The 22,684-nt window shown below is 38.8% G+C and overlaps 1 protein-coding gene across 1 annotated transcript; it reads right to left on the minus strand.

Annotated features, from left to right (window-relative positions):
• Window positions 1-3: 3 nt before the first annotated feature.
• DDX43 (DEAD-box helicase 43) lies at window positions 4-21,045 on the minus strand. The gene is made up of 16 exons (XM_088053557.1): window positions 20,730-21,045; window positions 20,086-20,141; window positions 19,564-19,696; window positions 18,128-18,235; window positions 17,489-17,570; window positions 15,049-15,205; window positions 14,845-14,963; window positions 14,449-14,559; window positions 11,644-11,785; window positions 8,431-8,531; window positions 7,647-7,734; window positions 6,033-6,160; window positions 5,328-5,437; window positions 4,449-4,587; window positions 3,603-3,690; window positions 4-300 (listed from the first exon to the last, which is right to left on the minus strand). Exons 1-16 carry the CDS (start codon window positions 21,043-21,045, stop codon window positions 193-195), a joined length of 1,986 nt encoding a protein of 661 aa, XP_087909683.1. The 3' UTR covers window positions 4-192.
• Between the last annotated feature and the right edge of the window lie 1,639 nt (window positions 21,046-22,684).

Genomic DNA, 22,684 nt, shown 5'->3' on the forward strand with positions numbered 1-22,684 from the left:
AGTGCAAAACCAGATTAATTCCTATAGAAAGTTAATACAGTTTCCTTTTCTAAGACATTTTTGAGAAGTTTGTTTTCTGTAGCTGTCCTATTAAACAATCAAACACAAAATGAAACTTATAAATTCAAGCCCATGGATGCTAATACTAATTAAAATAACTTTCTCTATTTCAGTTGCTTCAAGGGATTATACTCATTTTGAGGACTTTCTCCAAGGTCTTTGTATATCCTTTTCACTATCTTTTCTCATTTGTGATTGCTTGTATCTTTCTGCCATTGCAGTAAGTTCATCAGGAACTACCTAATAAGAAAGCAGGCAAAAACACAAGGTGAATTTTAAACAAATCTAAACTTTTAGATTCTGCTTTAAGAAAATGCTATTGATCTGTGTGTTCCCAAACTTGATATACTTATTTATCTGACTCCTGTCACTCTACAGATTCTTTTCCGTAGAAATGCAGAGAGAAACCATTTTACATAAGATTGTACTGAAATATAATGAAAAATAATCATCATCATGTCTCTGGATTTTCAATAATATGTCTATGCTTGCATCACTGTATCTGATGGCAGCATAGAACCAGCTAATTAAAAGATACATTTTTACATGTTCCTTTAATGAAAAGGAACAGCTGGTAAAAACATCCAGTCCTACTTAAAGGTGACATAATAATATATACATATATTTGAATGTTGATTTGTATTAAATTCCTTATGGAAGTTTTTAGAGCCTCTGAAGAGAAATTTTGTTACTTAAAGAAAATGTTGTCATAGGAACAGTTCTCATGTGGTTAGAGCAAATCTAAAAGACAAGGAAAGAAGGGCAAGAGAAAATGGTCAGATCTCCCACCACTGGGAGGTCGCAAGAACATCTTACCAAGATCCATGGGGGTTTTTGGAATGTTTGTAATTATGTGGAAAACGTGAAAAGTATCATCAAAACACTCTCACTTCAGAGCTTTTACTGACTGAGGCCTGATATGAAGAATTACAGACAGATTTATTAGGTTGAGTGACAGTGATGAAAAAAAAAGTCCCAGATACCATTATTTTGCTCACAGAACATAGGCAGTATCCAACAAAACTTCTTAAACCAGATCAGGCATAGTGCTGACATTAATGCAATGTTTACTGCAAAAAGCACTGTGGGCAACTGTACTATCAAGAGGTCTCGGATCACTGATCTGTCAAAGCCAGCCCACTTCAACAATCTGCAATGGCACACGGCCATGAGTTGAGTTCACCCTGTCCAGAATCAGTCTCCTGATCACAGCAAAGGCAGTGTGTGAATGTGTTATTAACATGATTGCTCAGCATGTGTGATTTGTGTCTGCCAGTAGCGCAAATACAGTGCAAACAGCAGAGTACAAACAAATGTAAATACCTCAAGGTCTCCCTAAAAGTGCCTGGGCTTGGCAATGCTTGAACAGGTGGAGAACGCAGCCAGGACAAAAGGTCTGGTGAAATAGGAAATCATATTCCTCTAGTTTCCATTTATTTTGTCAGGTTTTATAATTGAGCAATGCTTGCTATTTGCTATCAGCAACTTTTTCTTGAGCTGGCATGAGGGACAGCTCGCTTGTGTATGTTTTATGTACTGGTAAGTGACTATCCTGGCAAAATATGACAACTCTGGAAGAGTCTATTCTGCCTAAGTTTCAAACATTATTTAAAAATGAACTTAAAAATTCTGTATCTCCAGCTGAAAGTCACAGCAGATTTATCAGTGGAGATAGAAGCATTGAGACAAAGTTATTTTTCACTTGATACATTGGATGATTTTCTTCTGCAGTATCAGATCCTCTCCTAGACCTCGAAGTGTAACTTATTCCAAACTAAAGTCGCAACAATTTATTGCAGGAGTGTTTTTTGAGCAAACACAAGGCAAGAGGGAAGAAGTGAGACTACAGAAACATAAAAATCACAGTGAGGTAATATCCAGCATCTAGTGGCTTGTTGAGAATTTTCATGAGCAATCTGTGTATCTGCGAAACATATAAGCCTGGGTAGGGTAGTCCAAGTGAGAAAATAGAAAAGGATAAAGATGCCATAATTTATATGGAAGGCTTCTCTTGGTATTACAGAGATTACTGTTTTTCTACCTGTTTTCCAATAAATATGTCCATGCTTCTTAATAAGCTTTTATATATAAAAGATTCCTTCAGCATGAAACAGACACCTTATTGCTGTATCTGTTTTTCTTTATATAATCTGTAGATTCAAAATCACAGAGAACATTTGGCTAACAAAAGGAGTTAACTTGTTTTGAAATCAAAGTATTCTGAACCTTCAGTTCTCTACTTACTTTTACATGATGCTTTAAGACTGAAACAATGGTATTTTCATTGTCATTAGAAAAAACCCCAATACTTTGTCTGTAGGGATACTTCCTTTCTATCAGACATAACTAAGTTCGAGAATAATGTTGTGCCTAATAGTTACTTCTGAAAGCAAGGATTCAGAGTTCCTCTTTTCTCCTCTGAACTCAGACTCATTCCCAGTTGAACTATCAGACATTACAAAAAAAAAAAAACAGTTTGAGAACTTTGCAGTCTGCAGCTGGAGACAAGGCTTGAAAGGGAATTGCTAACTCAGAAAACAAACACAAGGCACCTCTAAAGCAGCTTCACAGTACCACTACTGGTTTCACCTCTTGCATTTTCTGAATAAAAACAAAGCAAAAAAATCCCACCCCAGCCAAAAATCCCAAATCTGCAACTTTAAGGAATTATTAGGTGACTACTCTTCTATGCCTTTTTTTCTCCTTTTCCTCCCGCAAAAAAATCTTACTAAGTTTGGAATAAAGCAACATAATATCTTTCTAAGAAGAGTTACAAACCAAAAGATTGAGGTGAAGTTTTAACCCAAGGTTTGAAGTCTGAGTAAGTGTCCATAGTAAAAACCAGAGATTTGAGGTAAAATCCATTTAGTATATACTCAAACTCCCATCCAAAAAACCAACCAACCAAACATCACAACCCAAACAAACAAAATTTCAGCTAAAGTGAGGACTTGAACTGGGGGGTTTACTATAAATCAGACAAAATATTGTTCCTTGTTACAGCAAGAAACAGCAACACTGTTGTCTCTGTTTTCTCAGATATGGTATTAAGAAAAAAAATGCTGCTTAAAAAAAAGAGATCACATTCCAGATCCATTTCCCATACTATTTACAAGCATCAGTAAGGAAGACAGCTTGGAAGATGTAGGTGTCACAACTGTCAGATACAAGAAACAGATAAAATATTTGAGCTTCTTCTGATATAAGTATTGTTAATATTTACACTGTTAAGAACATTGGTACATGCATCCAAAAGTGAAATCCAAATGGAATAAAATATTATGACATAAAATAAACTGTACTACTCTTCTGCAGACCTCACTGTGTACGTTAGTTACTTTTTCCACAGTTCCTTCCTGGAATTCATCTGTAAGGTAAAATACAGCTAGGGCTATCTAGGACAAGACAGACTGAAACACATTTTTTTTTCCCATGAGACAGCACAAACACCAAGAGGGGTCTAAATAGGCTTAGAACTTCATGACCTACTTCAGATGCTAACTCAAAACCAATATAATTCTTACCCAGTAACGTATTCTTACTTGGTTTGCTCTTTTCAGAATGTCAATCAGCTCGGACGCAAACCTCCAATCATTGCTTGTGACAAGTGTTACTGCCTCCCCAGTGCGCCTAAACAAGGAAGAAAACAACTGCTGATCTTCAAAACAACTCTAGCCAGGCTTTTACTACTGACTTAGGTAGTAATGAGCTGTACTACAGGCAATATTACTGAGCTGATAGAATAAAAGTGGTTTGAGCATTAAGTCTGCACATGACAGAAGGCAACTTTTCATAAAAATTAGAATACAGCAATTCACCCATAATGGAGCAAATGCACAACTAATTTAGCCTTTTAGATAATAAACATAGCATAATGGCAACATATTTTAGTATGAAGAGACACATATTCATGATTAAATGAGAAAAATCACACTTGTGTCAGCCTGGGAAAGTGGCATCCAAAAGAACTACCACTAAACCACACCACCACGACTGGCTGCAGACTTTGAACCTACAGATGCTTCTTCTCAATGTGCTGTCTAGGAAATTAAATAAATCAGCAGCCCATGAAGAGATAAACAAGGAAGTAACATTCCAGAATATCAATGCAAATTATTTTTCTAATTCTTCCTCATATTTAAACCAGCTTACAAGCACCCTTCATTCAATAACAGGAAGGTGCAAAACCTGTTTGCCTTCAATTTAACAGTGAATTCATTTAAAGACAAAGCAGTGTGTTTCGAGAATATACTTTGATACACTGAAGTCTTTACTGCCCCACCCCACATCACCTGTAGCCTCTAGAATTTGACAAGAAAAACACCTACACAGCGCATAAAACATAACAAACATCAATAATACATTACTATTTTCTGGTAAACACTTACCCTGCTCTTCCAGTACGACCTACTCTGTGCACATATTCTTCAATGTTGCGAGGGAAATCAAAGTTAAAAACATGAGTAATATCGTGAACATCAAGGCCACGGGATGCCAAGTCAGTAGCTACTAATATTCGAACTTTGCCTACAAGAAGTATGACAGGAAAAGAATAGGAGTTTATGGAACAAACAGAAAACATACTCCAGTCTATTGGTTTTCTAGCTTATAATGCACTTATTATTCTTAACACCAAGTGAAAATATGCTTGTTGCATGTCACACTGAGTTAGCTTCAATTACAAGCTGGTAAGTAAGCACCCAAAATGTCATTTTACTATTATTTGCAACTCACAAGTAGAACAGCAGAGTGCAGGAAAAGTAAGAAATATGCCTGGTTGATATAAAGAGTCTGTCCAAAGAAGAAAAACTTCAAAAACTATATTCTCAGCTGACATCTTGTCACAACACCAGTCTTTTATTAGCATGTGCTCACATAACCCTGAACTGTGTTCACAAATATGTGTTCACATAACCCTACTAGCGTAATCTGGAGAAGGACTGTTCCATTGAAAGCAACATCATCTGACGTTTAAATTTACCATTCTGTAGAGTAACACAGTACCAACTTTTCCAGAAATGTCAAAAGTAAAATAAGCTTTACTCTAAATTACTAAACTCCCAGAAATAAAGTATTTTATTGAATAGCAATCTCTTTGCTTGCTGGGTCTTTTTAATGGTCCAATTAATAAAGAAAATGTATAATTCAGAGCTCATTAATATTTTCATTTCTATAGCACTAAAGAGACATGGCACTTTGACAAGCTTTGAACAGAACAAACTTTAAAAGTCTGGCCTAAACAAACCAGTACTTCAGTACAGAGTCACCTTTCTTGAAGTCATCCAAAGCCTGTTCTCGATCACATTGTTCCCTGTTGCCATGAAGTGACTGTACTGGAATTCCTTGGATGCCAAAGTCACTTGCTAAGTCATCAGCTCTATGGTGAAATAAAGCAATAGCTCTTAAAACAAAAGAAAAGAAGAAACAAAATAGTGCAGTATCTAGATTTAGATCAAAAAGACAAATGTGACAACAAAAGCTAAATGTGAGCTTAAGGACAAAATGCTATCAAGGTCAGCTGATATTTATTATAAAATAGGAAAGCAAGTCTAATCCACACAGAAATGTTTACCTTTAGCTATACTTTTAGATTATTTTATTTTAGATTATTTTTGCGTTGTTGACTCAAAAAGTTCAGGTATGGTACAATGACCACCCCCCACATTAATCAGGTCTTGCATGCACCAGAGGCACATGAAAGGAAACAGTACATCACATTCATGTATCCCCAAGAATCCAAACATCCCACCTGAACTACATGAAACTGAGACTTACCACCACCATTAACAATATTAAAAAAGATACAAACTGCCAGTCAGTCTGAATTATAAATAAAAATAATACTACTAGCAGCACATTGTGGAGAAGAGCTATTACACTTGATAGTTACTATGTGAACTAAGAAACTATTTGGTATTTCTGTTAGGAAAAAAAAACCCAAACAGAGGTGATACTGGGAAGTGATTACATACGTAAGCTTTTTTCCCACAAAAATGATGACCTTATCTTTTGGCTTCATAGACTTAATGAAACTATGCATGAAAGCTCTCTTTTCCTCCTCGGGGATAACAAAAACTTTTTGTTGTACTGTGTTTACTGCCTGTCAAACAGCAAAAAGGGACGTTAGGTAGAAACAGATTACAATAATATTTTTTCTGTTAATTCCCATATTGCCATGTTTTAAAACTAGTAATATATGATACCATAAAAAAATTATTTTAGTATGTATCAGTTTGGAGTTCAAACAATGAAGATTTCTTACCTCCTTGTTGCTTTAGGAGAATAATAAAATTTACCTTTAAGCAGTTTGTCAAACCATTTATTTGCAGATATTTAAAGGGTACGGATTAGTGAGATGAAATAAATATATTATTAGTGAAAAGCACATTGAAGTTCTTTAATCTGCAAATACTTTATATTAATTGAGAGCAAATTGGAACAATGGCTGTCTTACTTGAAATTACAGGCTTTTAAAGGTATTGTAAATTTCTTTGAAATTATCAGTTCTAACTAATCCAATAACAGTTCATTAAAAACTTTACTCCATCACCTCTGAAGGTTACCACAGAATGTCTAAGGTATAACTAATAAGTAGAATAAAACATCTAGACATTCTCATGGCATGGTATCATGATCTTGTGGCAAGAGTTGAAGACAGTCAAGCAGACAAAGATTCTCTCTCCACATGTGAACCTTCCTCCCCCCACATGTCACCTCTTCAACTAAGAGAAGCTCCTGTAAAAAGAGATTAATGCCCTAGAGAAGAGAGCTTCAACAGCAATTGAAGTCTTTCAAATTCCAATCCTGACAAGGAATGCCCTTTGATTAAAATGTAGTTCTGTACAGAACAGACAAAAAGCACATTTTGTCTCTATTTCTACTGAAAAGTGTGCTGGATACTAGGTTTCCTATTCCCTATCGCTAATAAAAAAATGGAACTGAAAATGAAAATTTCCTAAGATCTTGGCAAACTACTATTTCTGTAAATTCTGCTGGTACTGAAGCCAACTACACATAGCTGCACAATAATGACAACTAAGCAACTACATCCACGTGTTAGAAGTTTTGGACTTTAAAGACAGTTCTTACTCTAACACATTACTTCCTCCAAGAGTTTAGTACAAAGGTCCCACTCCAACTGAGAAAGATGCAGTTAGGAAACAGATTTAGATAAGGATCTGTATGCATTAGAAAGAACTTCAGAAGGAAAACCAAGTAAAGAATACGAACTCGCTGAACCAAAATTAAGGTTGCAAAACCAAGGCATTACACAAAAACACTTGGCACTGTGAAGCAGAATATTCAATATTATTGATACTTGTCACCTGTGATGTCTTCTACTGAAGAGCTAAGACTTCCAGATGTTGTTACAGAAAATGTTTGTTTATACTTTTGAAATTTTTCTGAACTTTTAAGGAAACTTTAAAATAAATAGCATGGAGTTGTTTCTTGAAAGCTCAAATTGATTACCAAAGATACATGCATTAACTTAAATACAGTTAGTTACAAGAAAGAATTTTTTGGCTTAAGCATAGGTTCCTCTACAAAAGGAAGGGGAAAAAATGAAAAAGAGCAGGACAACTTACTGCTAAGTCAAGAGTGCCAACATACACAATCATGGGATCCCTCAAATACGATTTTGCTAAGCGACGGACACCGTCAGGCCAAGTAGCACTAAAAAGGAAGTGAAAAGGAAAGCACACATGCATGAGAATAGTGTGCCAAATATTCTCCAATTCATTAATTTCATATTGCTCTTCTTTTCTTATGTATCAGAGAAACACATATGCAGTAACAGTGTTTAGTTTAACTCATCTTAAGTTAATAGTAAACAGCACTTGAGCTTCAAAGGTAATTTTGTTGGTTAAAAGTACAGGCAACAATTACAGAGCCTTTCTATTGAAGCCTCAGCTGAGTTCAGTAGTTGAACAATACCTTATAAGCAAGTTTCTAGTCTGTTTTTTAAAACAGCAGCTTAAATGCAAAATATGGCAAAAAAAATAATTGTTGGGTTATTTGTTTGTTAAATTCCCAAAAGCTGCATAATTTCAAAATTAATCCAGGTACAGACTAGCACAGATACTGGTCATAGAGTCAGGAAATGCATTTGGTTCCAGATGGAGAAGTGTTAGTCGGCATTTCAAATTGATATGGCAAATTCTAGCACTCACAGGATACCTTCCTTTTTTTGGAACAACTCAATTGTCTTTATATTTGATGAAACAACTTCAGAAAAGACAGTACAAAATGGGAAAAAAAATATCAAATTTTAATAACGGACACATTTGTTTTGAAATTAATTTGTTCACTAATAATTAACTTGTTCAATAACCTTATGTTCAAGTCCTGAGCACTACTATGTCTAGATACCTCGTCATAACAGTTTGTCTGTCAGGTCGCACATCTATTAGGATCTTCATTATCTGAGGTTCAAATCCCATATCCAGCATTCTGTCAGCCTCATCTAAAACCTGTTCAGAAACAAGGTTATTTATTCTGCCTTGCTGAAACAATGTCTTGCTGAAACAAATATATTTGTTTCAGCAAGACATTACACAGAAGAAGATTTTGATGGTAACTGTTTTAATTGCAGAATCTTCTCCATAACTTACTGCAAAACCTGTTCTATTTTACCTCTTCAATTTCCTTGACACTTTTTTATTCAGTATTATGCTTGCAGGCAAAACAAGAAAATTCACAGCTCCTTTAAGAGCATTTTAAGAAAAAAACAACTGCTTGTTTTAACAATAATTAGGGTGATGGCTAAAACTAAGCACAAATTGAAACAAAAACACATAGCCAACCAAACCCAGATGGGAGCAACCTGCTCAACACACATTGAGAAACTGTTTGCTATTTAAAGGGGAAATCTCATTTCTATCTTATCAGAGATCTCATACAGGCTCAAAATATCACTTGTCAATTTAGTTCCTCATTAGAAATAGGAAAAAAGCCAAAGCATACATTCTGGCTCACACTAGGACACCGCACAGCTCCCAGAGCACAAGCTTGTTTCATCTGGTTAAAAAGGCCAGAAATGAACAAGTGAGCTGGAGGTCTGAGAACAACTCATTTTTCAGAGTTGGCTCCTATGTCTTTTTCACCAGTTGAAGCTTTCTATGCCATTAAGCTCACTGGCACTTCGCTGCAGAGGGAAAAGAAAGCATCTGTGCCTAACAGATGGATCAGGGTAGTTGAAGTTTACTTTTCTTATTTCTGATAGCTGCTTCATTAAGATTAAAGGCTGTAATAGACGTCACATAGATATTAGTACTGATTTTTTCTAAATGTGTCATAGCCCCATCTTTATTTATAATCTTTATGTCCTTCAACAGACATAATCTCAGGTTTCTTGTTACCTTTAAATATATACATACAGTTCTATTTCTTGGCAAGAAATTCTTACAAGCCAGTTCTTCCTTTGAAAATTATTTACTTTCCTCTCTCCTTTGTTTTGAATTAGTTATTGGTAAGATTTACACTATTGTTTTTCATATTGAAGAATAAAAGCATTACTCCTACTCCAAACTATCTTTTACATCCTCCTTCATGCTTTAGATATATATATTTTTAATCACACTTTCTCCTAAATGTTTCCCAATTTTCATGCACAATTCCAAATTCCTTCCTTCTGCTTTATCAGCATGAAGCCCAAAGAATTAAGATTACTTCATCAGATTGCTGATGAATGAATACTGATTTACACTGAACACAGGGGAAACAAAAAGCATATTTTCATATGAAATGTATTTTGAACAATCAAAAGGCTGTTTATGACAGAATTTACAATCTTACTTCTGAAATACTGAAAAACAGCAGCCTATCTTGAATAAATGGCTTCCTAAAAATATGAATCAAGACTTGATCAAATTCATGGTTCTGCCAGGCAAGTAGAGAAATTCTAACCTCAAAATCACCTGGGTCCAGTACCTATTTAGACATAAATAATAATAAATAATAGAGCATGTTTTTGTGGATTTTTTTGTTGTTTGGTGGCTTTTTTTTTTCCCCTTTTCTGGGAGGTGGTACATTTGGTTGGTTGTGGTTTTTTAACAACTGTATCCCAGTATCTTATCTTGTAAGTCCTTTGGGAAACAACTGCATCATATTGGCAAGTAATAAAATACTCAGTTTACTTTGGGAACCTTCAAAGACTCAGTAATATCTTTAAATGAAAACTGTAGATGAAGCCCTTCAATGAAGAGTGTTCTTCATCCAAGGTGGTAAATGTGAAATCTATTACCACTCTCTTTTTCTGAAAGCAAGGCTGCAAGATTAAATTATCTGTTGGCTGAAAACCGACAACGAAGCTCTGGAAACAGAAAGTAACTTATATATTGAAAAGCACAAGAAACTACAAGGATAAATATATAGGAAGATCACAAAAAGATAAGATTTTCCATGTCCAATTTTTCACATGGGGCTGTGGTAGCACAGCGTTTCCTTAAAGTCTGAGGCATGAGACCTTAACCACATTACAATACACAGTCCTTGCACTGGTTCTTCTAAAAACATTTAACTGCTAGTGGTGCAACAATAAATGTCTCTCCTCCTGTTTTATATCACCATGTTTTTCATTTGATAGTTAATTCTTTTTAGCAATGTCATACTATGGTATGTGCTGCACATACTGAAACATGCTTTTGGTTCAACACCCACTGCTTTATGAAAGCAGTGTGCCTGTGGTATGGCTATACTTCACCTTGGCAGAAAGATGACCTATGCTCCTACACCTCTCAGAATACCAGTTTTCAGGCCTGTTCTTCTGCTCAGCAATTACATATTAGTCTTCTACAGAACTCTACTCTCCTGTCTTCCAGTAATAAACTTTTTTCCCCAAATGGCCAAATTTATAAAGATGCTATAGTACTGGCCTTGCCAGTAAGCTCACAACTATCACCTAGAATTGGAGCCAACTTGTTACAACATAGACAGAATTTAACTCTCACAGGGTAGAGGGGCAGACAGAGAGCATGGCCAAATTGTCAAACTGGGCAACAATTCACAGACAAGTTAGAAATAAATTGAATATATGAAAGCATTTTACAAACAGCAACAGTCTTACATGTTCAGCACAGCAAAAGGCAAAAATGAAATAAAGACATAAGGATGTTTACAAGGCTATTATTCCACTGAGATCAAAAGAAAGTCAGACCCCCAACATTTAAATATCTGTATGTGACTCTGCACAAGTTCTAATAAAAAATTGAGACACTGGTAACCTTTAAAAAGAAAAAGAAAAAACAACTTCAGAAAGGCATTTCATCCATTAGTAACTAATCCTGTAATTAATAACAAATCCTAATTCTAAAATGAATTTTATAATGCCAAACATTATTGAAAAAACAACTTAGCATCTTTAAAATGCTTGCTGTGCTAGAAGTCTATTTTTCCTAGGGAATATTTCACATCTGCAATGCAATTATAATAAGTATGAATCATCCCTCCAACACCAATTTAAGTGTTAAGCTGTATTGCAATTAGGACTTTGGAAGTTTAAAGAAAACTCCATTAAAGCTTAAATTCAAACTGAGTCAACCATTTCCCAGCTGGCGCATTACTCATTGCACATCAGTTACTTGCCAAATATGTTATGCTCTTCAAATTTATGAAGTTGTTCATCTGAAGATCATTCAGTCTGCCAGGAGTAGCAATAACAATATCCACACCTTTGGTAACCATGTCTATCTGTCCTTTTCGGTCCCCACCACCATAGACGCAAATACTGTAAAATAAAAGTTTTACAGAAATAGTGTATTAAGTTTCAGCTAAAGTCAATCCTTTTCAAATAAATGCCACCATGCTGCTTTAAAAGTGTCACCTGGTACTAACAAGAGGAAGGAATACTGTAAGTGTGATTGACAGTATTGCCATAATTAATAAAATTAACACCGAATGACACTCCCTCAACAGTTCAGCAATTGTTTTCTGCTAAAACTGCAGTGAAAGTAATCGTGAATGGAAGATAGCTCACATGTTTTGGGTAGTTCTGAAAATATTCACACAAAAAATAGATGAACTATGAAAGGATACATGGTTTTCCAAACAGTACCACCAGAAGTGAGATGTTTTGCTAGTGGGGTCACTCTAAGACTTATTCAAAATGCTACACAAAGTTAGCAGAGACCCCTAAGTTTCAGAACACAGTAACGTCTCTTTAATTGCTTAAATAAAGATCTACACTTAGCTTGTGGATGAAACCAAACTGGGGAAGCAGCTGATACACTCAAGAGAATTAGGCTTGTTCCAGAACCACAAAAAGGCTAGAGAAATGGTCTGATAAAAATACCATAAAGTTTAACAAAATCAAAGATAGGGATGGAATTACCCCATGACTCAGGGCCAAAATGCTAGAAGATGACAGTACAAAGAGACTTGCATGGCCAAGAACCTGGACATTTTTCAGAAGTGTAATCTCATAGAAAAGAAAGCCAGATGTGTTCTACATAGAAGGTAGCAAATAGGAAGCATAAAAATAACATTGGCCCATTACAGGATGGGTGGGGATGGTCACCTCACAAACAGGGACAAAGACAAGGCAGAGCTGTTTAATGCATTCTTTGCCACTGTCTTCAACACAGATGAAACACTAAGGGGATTTCAGTGCCCTGAGCTGGAGAACCACAACTGCAAGAATGAACCACTCCCAGCTGAGGTGCAAATTATGCAGGATCTGCTGCTCTAGCTGGATTTCTACAGATCCATGGAGCATGATGGGATTTATACAAAAATCCTCAAAAATTTGGCTGTTATTGGGAAGTCTCTCTCAATGATTTTTGAACGGTCTTTAGAATCCAGAAAGGTCCCAGCTGACTGGAAGCTGGTGAAAATTGTTCTGATTTTCAAGGAGGATCCCAGCATGTTAGTCCCATTTCAGTGCCTGATGAAGTTATGGAGAAGATTATTCTGGGAGGTACTGACAAACACCTCTAAGACAATGTAGTCACTGGCCAGTCAATGTAGTCACCAGCACAGCTCCATGAGAGTCGAGTCCTGCTTGTCAAGCCTGACTTCCTTTTATGACAATGTAACCCACCAAGACAATCAAGGGATGCCAGTTGATGTAATATGTTTCGATTTCAGTAAAGTTTTCAATACTGTCTCACAGTATCCTTCTGGACCAGCACTCAGCTGGATAAACACATCATGGGATGCGTGAGCAACTGGCTCACATGTCAGGAACAAAGGGTTACATTGAATGGGGTGGCATCAGATTGGTGACCAGCCACTAGAAGGGCCCAACAGGGCTCCTTGACCCTCATAACATCTTCATGTCCTGCCTACAACGACTTGGACGCAGAACTGGAAGAGATACTAAGCAAGTTCACAGATTCACAAAACTGGGAGGAGCTGCTGACTCCCTCCAAGGCATGGAGGCCCTGCAGAGAGACCACCACAAATCAGAGGGCTTGGGCAATCACCAGCCACATGAATTTCAGCAAGGGAAAGTGCCAGATTCTGCACCTGGAATGGGCAAACCTGGATGTATGGACAGACCAGAGAATGTGATGCTGGAAAGCAGTGCCATGGAAAGGGATTGATTTTAAGTCGAATATGAATCAGCAGTGCCCTGACAGCCAGGCCGGGGAGGGGCATCAGGCTGGCATCAGCATTGCCAGCCAGGCAAGGGAGGGGATTGTCCTGCTCTGCTCCGCTCTGGGGCAGCCTCACCTCCAGTGCTGGGGGCAGTTTTGGGTGCCACAGTGTAAGAAAGACATTAAACCATTAGAGAGTGTCCAAAGGAGGGCACAAAGATGGTGAAGGCCCTTGAGAAGAAGCTGTGTGAGGAGTGGCTGAGGGCACTGTGCCTGTTCAGCCTGAAGAAGCAGAGATGAGGGAAACATCACTGCAGTCACAACTTTCTCATGAGGGGAAGAGAGGGGCAGGCACTGATCTCTGTGGTGAGCAGTGACAGGATCCAAGGGAATGGCCTGAAGCTGTTTTAGGGGAGTTTAAGCTGGATATCAGGAAAAGTTGCTTCACCCAGGGGGTGGTTGGGAACTGGAACAGGCGCCCAAGGGAAGCGATCAGCACCAGCCTGAAAAAGTTCAAGTGTTTGGATAACGCTCTCAATCACATGGGTAATTCTTGGGCATGTCCTGTGCAGGGCCAGGAGCTGGACTTGATGATCCTTGTCCCTTTCAACTCAGCACATTCTGTGTGCTTCTTCTTAGCTGTCAACTCAGAAGGAAAAGAAGCAGAAAAGCTACATAAACTTTGACCATGAGACTAATCAAAACAGACATTCTGAAAACTGGGAAAATATAAACTCTGCATTTACTACTATCCCCTCCCCTCTTAAACGCAATTATTTTAGTAGGTGAATTAAGCTACAATTGGTAGGAGAAACAAAATATTACTTAACAAGTCAGAGAAAAGCAAGATTACCTTTTAATTCCTTTGTATGCATACTTTGAACACTCTGCCTCTACTTGAAGTGCCAGTTCTCTAGTGGGAGCAAGGACTAACATTCCAGGCCCCCCACGCTGATCTTTGGATCTGCAACAAAACATATTTCAAATGTCGGTATATAAATATAGGCAAAGTCCATCATGCTTGACACTGATGTTTTTATACTATTCTAAACTTCCTCTGTACACTGCTGCTGATGGAATCTATGGTAACAAATTTGGCGCTTATTCCATCAGATTTATAATGCTTTTTCCAATACATGATTTTTATCTTCATTACTAGAAAATCAGTTCAGGAGTTGGATGCAAGAGGAAGTAAGTGCAGGGGGAAGTATGCACATCTAAACAAATCAGACCTGTGAGCAGTCCTTACATTGGTTGTGAAGTCAAGTGAATGAATCCAGGCATTAAGTATGCTAATGTCTTCCCAGTGCCAGTCTGTGCTATAGCAATAAGATCAATTCCTTGAAGTATGATCGGCCACGCCTGGGACTAACATAAAACAACAAATACTTAAATGTAGTTTTCATTTTTCTCTTAAGCTTCAGTTAAAGAGTTATCGAAATTAAAGACGTACCTGAATTGGTGTAGGCTTTTGAAAACCGACCCTTCTTATATTAGCCATAATATCAGGATAATACTCAAACACATCTTCAAATTTACAAACAGGATTGGGAATGCAGCGCTTTTCACCTTCTTTCAAGTCATCACAAGTTATATCATTATTTTCCTTCCTGTACAGAGTTAAAGTAGTGCAATTGTTTTAAAGTCTCATTACCTGAAAAAGTAGAGCTAACACAAAAGACAGTGTTTCTTAACTTTTTTTAAACTCCTGGAACAAGAAAAAACAAGTTCAGGCTCTTGAATGGGACTGAATTAGTCTTCTAACTTTTTAACAGTCTTACTAAAGGAACACTTCTCCCAGAGGTATCAATTACCACTCTTTCTTAAGAACAACTAATTTAAAGTTATATATGGTTATTAACATGAACTGCAGTCCTGTCATATCAGGCTACAATTATAACCTATTAAAAAATCAGTAGGTATGGTAAGTTTTAAACCCAAAGACAACCCAGAATTCAGACAAATGGCTTGAACTTATCAGTCAGAATTCTATAATCTGACAAAAACCTTCCCCACCTGTTTCCAGAGTCACTCCCTGGATACTCTAGAGAATACAAACAGAACAATTTTGGGAAAAGAACATGACCAGTAAGAAAAGCTTAAAGAAAAAAAAGCTTAAAGAAAAAACTGGTAGAAACAACCCCTAAAAGCAGGCAAAACCCAAATCACAACACAAATAAAAGAATACATTAAAAACTGCTGTTCCAAGGCTTCCTCCAATTAAGAGCTATTAATATGCTGTCCTAGTTTTGGCCAAGGCCAGAATTAATTTTCTTGCACTTGCTGCGAGGAGAGCTTGAAGCCATGCGGGCATGACTACATTGTTACTCAGTATCACCCAAAGCACCCCCTAGGGGGTGGATGGGATATTCACTTTCCAGGAGAAAAGGGGTGTGGTTTCCTGTGTAAGAAGAAGGCAATGACCCTCCATGGCCATTTTGTTCCTTTTCCCAGGAGAGCAAAAGGCAAATGAAGCTGTGGTGTGGATGTTCTGACCAGAAGGCTTGGCATTATTGTTTTTGCTGTCTCAGGCTTGGGAAAAAAAAAACATGGGCATGGACAGTTCCATCCACCATTTTCTCATTTTTCTCAGGAGCCCTGCAGTGCTGACTGGTGGTGTCTTGTTGGTCGGACTTCTATGAGCATTTTTGCATGTAATCACTTTTTATACAATGTTGTTATTAGTGTTTTTGCTGTTCATCTTATCCCATTGATGTTTTCCAGTAAATTCTTATCTCAAACTATAATCTCTGTCCTTTGTCCCTTTCTCATCAGAGGAGGTGAGGGAAGGGGAGTGGCTGCTTAGAGCTCATTTTCCATCTGGTTTTAAACCATGACATCTGCATAAGCATATTGATTTCAGTCCTGTACTCCTCTGAAGATTCCATTCAGTAAAAAGCTTTTCTTCAAGTGGGGTATAGAGCCAGGAAAAGAATGGGCAATTCAACTTCCCCTCTCATTTACAGAATTATTTCTTTCAATTGCTGCCTTTTCTTCCTTAAAGCGAACTGATTAGATGAAGTAGAAAAAAAATCCTTTATCACACAAGTTCTACTCCTCAGTACGTATTTTTAACCTACAAGAACAATGTTCTGTAATTTTCACAAGCTCTAACAATAATACATCTATATACTTTAAGGAAAAAGGTGAAAACAGCTGGAAACAATTCCATGCTTTACTCACTGTGGCAAAGTTTCTCTGGCATGCAAAGAAAAAAAAAAAGAAAAGTAATAAAAAGCTAACACTTCAATAATGCTCACTGACTTCATTAGCACTACTGAAGGGGGCTGTAACTATTACCAAGGCCTGAACCAAATCACTTGAAACAGATGATCTGTTTTCCTTGAGAGGTACTGATACAGGCTGTTGGATCAAAATAAACAGATGCAGTTAACTGAAGCAAGTACTCACTAGGACGGGCTTGTAAAGACAAGATAGATTAAAAAAGGAAGACAATAGTAACAAAAGTTGGAATTTGGTTTGAAGATGGTTTTGACTAAAAAGATGCAGGGAAAAATTGCAGCCAAAAGGTATTCAACGTGTGAACAATCCTATTTGGAAAGATCTGGAAAATGTGAATATACTGCCTAATGAAAAGCAAAGAAACAGCCAAAAGTCAATGAACTGTCATGATTTTTTTTTCTGTTTTGAAATTCAACTAGATCACACACTTTTAGAGAAGCAGAAAATCCCTGAAGTTAATTTTCTAGACAACTAATAACATCTCATCTCCTAGTTGTTCCATTCCCAAGAAAGAGTTCTTAAAAAGATTAAGTTGCTACAAAACCCCAGCATTACTGCCTCTCAGTATTTCATCTCCCACTTTCTAGGCTTTATAGTTTAATAGTAATTTCTGCCAAGCAGATGATTCCCTAAAAAAAAAATTATCTTACCGCCACAGGTCCACTTCTTCTTGTGACATAGATGCAGTCCTGGATGATTCTTTGTAGAAGTTTTTCTCAATTGGAGGCAAGCCTTAAACAATCAGAAAAATTCAACTCAAATCAGCAAGAAATAATACAGAGTCGGTGTAAGTCTGCTAAAGCTTACGATGGAAAGCCCAGGACCCAGAAAGTGCCTTGAGCTAGGAGAGACTAGCTGGAAGTGATGGCAGACCATTGCTTATGTAAAAAAAGATGAAGGCTGAGACAAACACTTCAACACTGGCAAAAAAAACCCACTTCCCCACATTTCAATTTCTGAAGTAATTTCTACTAACATATATAGTAGTATATTTGACACCTCTTAGGTTTTTCTTTTTTTTCTGGTGGCCAGATACAAAACAACACCATTTTCAAAGGGTGACATGCAAAATACCACATGAGTAGCAGGTTTAATTCTTGGCAGCAGTAATCAGTGTCCTCCATAACCATGTTGAGAAATGCTGACATGGCCAGCTCACTGCAAATACGTCGTCAATTTGGGCTCCGAAAGATTCAGTCATCTCAAAGCAAGTATTAGAAACCTTTAAGCATTCTAACAGAATTACCACATAAAGACAAGTATAATATAATGAAAATTGTAAAGCTAACCTGCCCACTTCATAGATTCATATTTGGCTCTGTTTTCTCGAAGAGAGGCCCAGTTAATCACTGGTTTCTTTGGGTTATTTTCAGGCTTGATAATGTCCAAGGTTTTTCCTGCAGAGTTAGTAACAAAATGCTGCTGTTTGATGGAACAAACCATGGGGAGAAATCTCCCCTCAAAACAAACACATTTTTTTCTATTGCAAGGCCTCATGTATTTTAAATAGCCATGAAACATATAATTGGAAGTTTCTTTCCTAGATCTCTGCCCTGAAACATTGCTAAAACGTGTACAAATTCAGTTTTGAGAAAAAAAAAGGAAACATTTCAACATCTTTAGTTATTTAAAGGAAGTAATGATGGGTTGTGAAATGCTTCTCCTCCAACTATAAATTAGGCTTGTTGTGCAGCAAGCTTTTGAAAAAACTTGTGAAACCAGTAGATGATATGCAGGAAGCTTTAAAAGCTACAAGAGCAAAGTTTAGGTCTAAAGCATCCAACAACACCATAATAAAGTCTCAGTCTAGTTATATTGTATACTTTTTTTTTGATGAGGTTAATGCCTCCTAAGTTCAGTTTTACATTGAAGAAATAAATAGCAACACAACTGTGTGGAAAATTAGGGGAAAGGCAGGAAACATAGGGATAACACTGTCACAAATCCTAAGGTAGTTTTAAATATTTCTAGTCTCTTGAAACATATTCATCTACCTTCCAGGACACTTCTGAAAATGAAACATACAACTACTCCAGTCCTTATTTTAATGCTGGAACATAACTCCTGGATCCCTTCTTCCTAATCAGTGTATCTGATCAAAAACTGTGGATGGTGCTTGCCTGTGCAAAAAATTGTTGGGAGCACATACAAGATGTACCAATAATACAAGCAGCACCCAAACGTAGAAAGATTATTTCTATATCCATGTAACAAAGCTACCACAGGAAAGCCTTGTAAAGCCAGGCATGAAGTGCAACATGAAACCTTAAAACATTAACTTTCCTTGAAAGCAGCAGCAAGTCAGCATGGCCCATGCTATGATCAGCACTTTATAGACTATCTTCACAAAAGTTTGCTGAATTGTAATACTCCACAGATACCAGATTAAAACTTGCACTAGAGCCAATGCTGGTATTTTGGAGGAATCAGACTGATAATGCAATAAACCAAAGTGGTATAACATTCTGCATCCATAAAATTGTTGAAAACACACAGGAACTGGTTTTCACCAAAGCCTGGCAGTTTGGGGGGAGGGGGAAACTGTCCATAGTTGAAAAAAAGAGTATCTTGGTATTTCTGTTTTAAGGAGATGTCATTGCCGAAGAACAAGGTTTAAGTTAACTTACTTTGAAAAATACTAACAATATAAAAATACTCCAGCAAACTACCAAATATATGGAAGACAATCCATAATAAGTTTTTCCCCCAATCCCACATTTCTTACCTTTCTCTGTCCCACCTCTAACATAATTTTGTCCAGAATTTGTAACAAGATTGTCAATCAACATCTTGGCTTTGTTTTGCACATCAATGCTGCCAAAAATCTTTACTTCAGATTCATAGGTTCCTCTTGTAACCTAAGTTCAAAAACACGACTGAGTTTTTTTCCATACTGCAAAGACCAACACTGTACAAGAAGACATACTGAAAACAATTTCTGGTCCTTTATTTCCCATTTCCCTGAAGTTTAACTTGTTCTATGAAAAGGCCCTTTAATCCCATTTCTAAAAGAAAAGCAAATAAATGCAAACTTAAGAAAAAAAAATAAAATCAATAACCTTTTCCTATTTTCACATAACATCCAAATTGCACCCTCAATTCCACTTCCTTTTTACTAGTTGTAAAGCAGTGGCATTAATACAGCCATTGTAACACCCTTCAACTTCCTCCAAGTGGTTTACACAGAAACAAAACTAAGTATGTTCTCAACAGATGCTATTTCTCGACAACATACAGCACACGGTACCTTTATCCTGGAACCTGAAGAATCCTCAAGTTCTTTAATTTTAGTTCCACCCCGACCTGTTATAAAGATACACAGCAGGTATTACAGATTTAGGACAACCTGCCCAAACCTACACATTAATTGTATATATTTTGTTAGTGACCAAATCACAAGACCTTCATATGAGTGCATGCATCTACAAATCAAAGAGCATGTGACACCAAACCCCTGGAGACTGTAGGCAACTCTTTTGTCAATTAACCAAATGCAAGGATTGTGTGTAGTGGAATGTCCTTCAGTAGAAGAGATGGAGGTGTAAAACTGGACCAAGATATTGTCAACCTTCCTCCATGTGAGTAGAGGGGCTTCAGACCACTTACACACTGCTAGCCTTGAGAAACAGACGTCAACTGAATCACTTTAGGGAGGAAAAGCTTCCCTGGCAAGTGGCAGAAACCCTGCAAAAGCACTCTGCGACGCCCAGGTGGAGAGAGACGGAGAGGAACTGCAGGGGGCCCTTCCCCGGCCAGACTGACGGGAGGCAGGGATTCACTGCCACAGCCACGCGCTCCCTCAGGACGCGGGGAAGGCCGTCTCCTCCCCTCCTCCCCACCCGCTTACCTCAGAGGGTCAAGCACCCAGCCCGGGGGCGCACCCGCCATTACCTATGAGAGCTCCAACCAGGGCACTATCGAGGTGGAAGCAGAGCGGGGCCGCAGAGTCTCGAGCCTGGCCGGCCGCAGCTCGGGGCGGCCGCTGCCGCGCGGTCCGCCTCGGGCCGCCGGAGCCTTCAGCGCCTCGCGGCTTCCACTCCTCCCCTCCGCGACTCCCCGTGCCCTTCCACCATCGCCCTCCGCCCTCCACGGAGGCGCGGCCCCACGAAGGGGTGCTGGGCGACCAGCACAGCGCTCCAGCAGCAGCGGCCCGCGGCCAGTCCGGCGCGCCAAGCTCCTCGTCGCTGCTCGCCTCCCAGTCCGACATGGCGGCCGCAGGCGGCTCGGCCGCCATGTGCAGGGGACTTGCTCCGTCTCAAGCCCGAGGCGCGCTGATTGGCGGGCGTGGGCCGCTCTCTGAGCTGTGATTGGCTGGCTCCGCACGTGGCGGAGGCTGTATGGCTGCCCCGCTGTCTTTTCAGCGGATCACGGAAGCGGTTAGGTTGGAAATGGTGTGTGGGATCTCTGAGTGCCGTTTGTGTTTGAACACCGCCTTGTCAAATACAGCAAATGAGTGCCACGTCCAGTCTTTCCTTAAGCACTCTAAGCACGGTGACTCCCCCACGCCCTGGGCAGCCTGTTCCAATACCCAGTCACTCTTTCTGTGAAGCACTTCTTCCTAATGCGCAACCTAAACCGGCCCTGGTACACTTTAGGACTGTGTCCTCTTGTCCTGTCACTCACGGATTGTCTGGGAGAAGAGGCTGACCCTCACCTGGCTGCAGCCTCTGTCAGGCAGTTGTAGAGAGCCATAAGGGCTTCCCTGGATTTTGCTTCAGGAGAAGCCATCCCAGCTCCCTCAGCTGCTCCTCGCAGGACTTGTGCTCCAGACCCTTTGCCAGCCTTGTTGTCCTTCTCTGGACAAGCTCCAGCACCTCAATGTCTTTCCTGCAGCAAGGGGCCCAGAACTGGAGAGAGAACTTGAGCTGTGGCCTCACTAGTGCCGAGTACTAGAGGGACAATCACTGCCCTGGTGCTGCTGGCCATGCCATTGCTGATATTTTCTGATTTTCCTCTCTCCCTGCTCCTCTGCTGTTACAGGCTGGCCTTGGGTTGGGCTTAGCTGAGGAGGAGGAGGAGGCAGCAGAGGCAAAAACATAGTTGAGAACATGTGGAAAGCTCCCAAGGTCTGTAGGGTGAATGGGACAGCTTCAGGGAAGCCTCAGGGGAGGCAACGGAGTGAGGGCAGCACTGTGTAATTTTGTCGGGTGCTCAGGCTGGTGTCATCCTGATACATTGCAGTCTGATTTTTTAAGTGAAGTCATAATATTTTATCTCAAATGAAGCTTTAATGATGGTTTCATGAAGCTTTTATGTTCAGTATGACTCAATTTACTAATGCTGATACAATACTGGAAACAGAATCACAGAACAGCAGAGCTTGAAGACCTCTTGGAGGCCATCTGGTCCAACCCCTCTGTAGGGACCTCTGTAGGGAACAGTTATGTATGTATCTTTATGGATACGCATCACCACCGGTACCTGGTCATGACAATCTGCCAGGTAACCCAACAGGGAAAACTACTCTCTACTGTCTTCTGACCCTTCCCTAAAAGCTCTGTGTGCACAGGAGGCAAGGCTGCCTGGTTTTCCACAAGATGAGAATGTGTACAATTGCTTTCTTTCCTGTCCTGTGTTTATTCTTAGGCAGAACTTGGTAGTATTCACATTGGCTGACCTGGAAAACCTCCCTTTCTGGCAACTGCAGCTTTAATTTTCAGTATCTTAAGATATTAAGTATCTTAAGTATGTTAAGAGAGGCTGGGGATCACTGGAGATACATGGAGATATCTGGGTCCACTCTTGAAGCCTCCACAGAGGAGGTGACTTCACCACAAGAACAGGCTATCTGTATTTAGTATTTTATACTCAAATAGTAAAGCTTGTCTTCAGCCAGGCTGCAGGAA

This window comes from Pseudopodoces humilis, chromosome 3 (genome assembly GCF_049639895.1).
Source record: "Pseudopodoces humilis isolate 2021_Gansu_Grassland_sample_001 chromosome 3, ASM4963989v1, whole genome shotgun sequence".
NCBI classification, from domain to species: domain Eukaryota; kingdom Metazoa; phylum Chordata; class Aves; order Passeriformes; family Paridae; genus Pseudopodoces; species Pseudopodoces humilis.

Excerpts from the sequence above, each read along its gene's own strand:
- DDX43 (XM_088053557.1), bottom strand. The coding sequence starts at position 21,045 with ATGTCGGACTGGGAGGCGAGCAGCGACGAGGAGCTTGGCGCGCCGGAC. Across the intron at positions 18,236-19,563 it reads TAGAGGTGGGACAGAGAAAG|GAAAAACCTTGGACATTATC; the intron begins GTAAGAAATGTG and ends CTAACTCTGCAG. Across the intron at positions 4,588-5,327 it reads TTTGGATGACTTCAAGAAAG|GCAAAGTTCGAATATTAGTA; the intron begins GTGACTCTGTAC and ends TACTTCTTGTAG.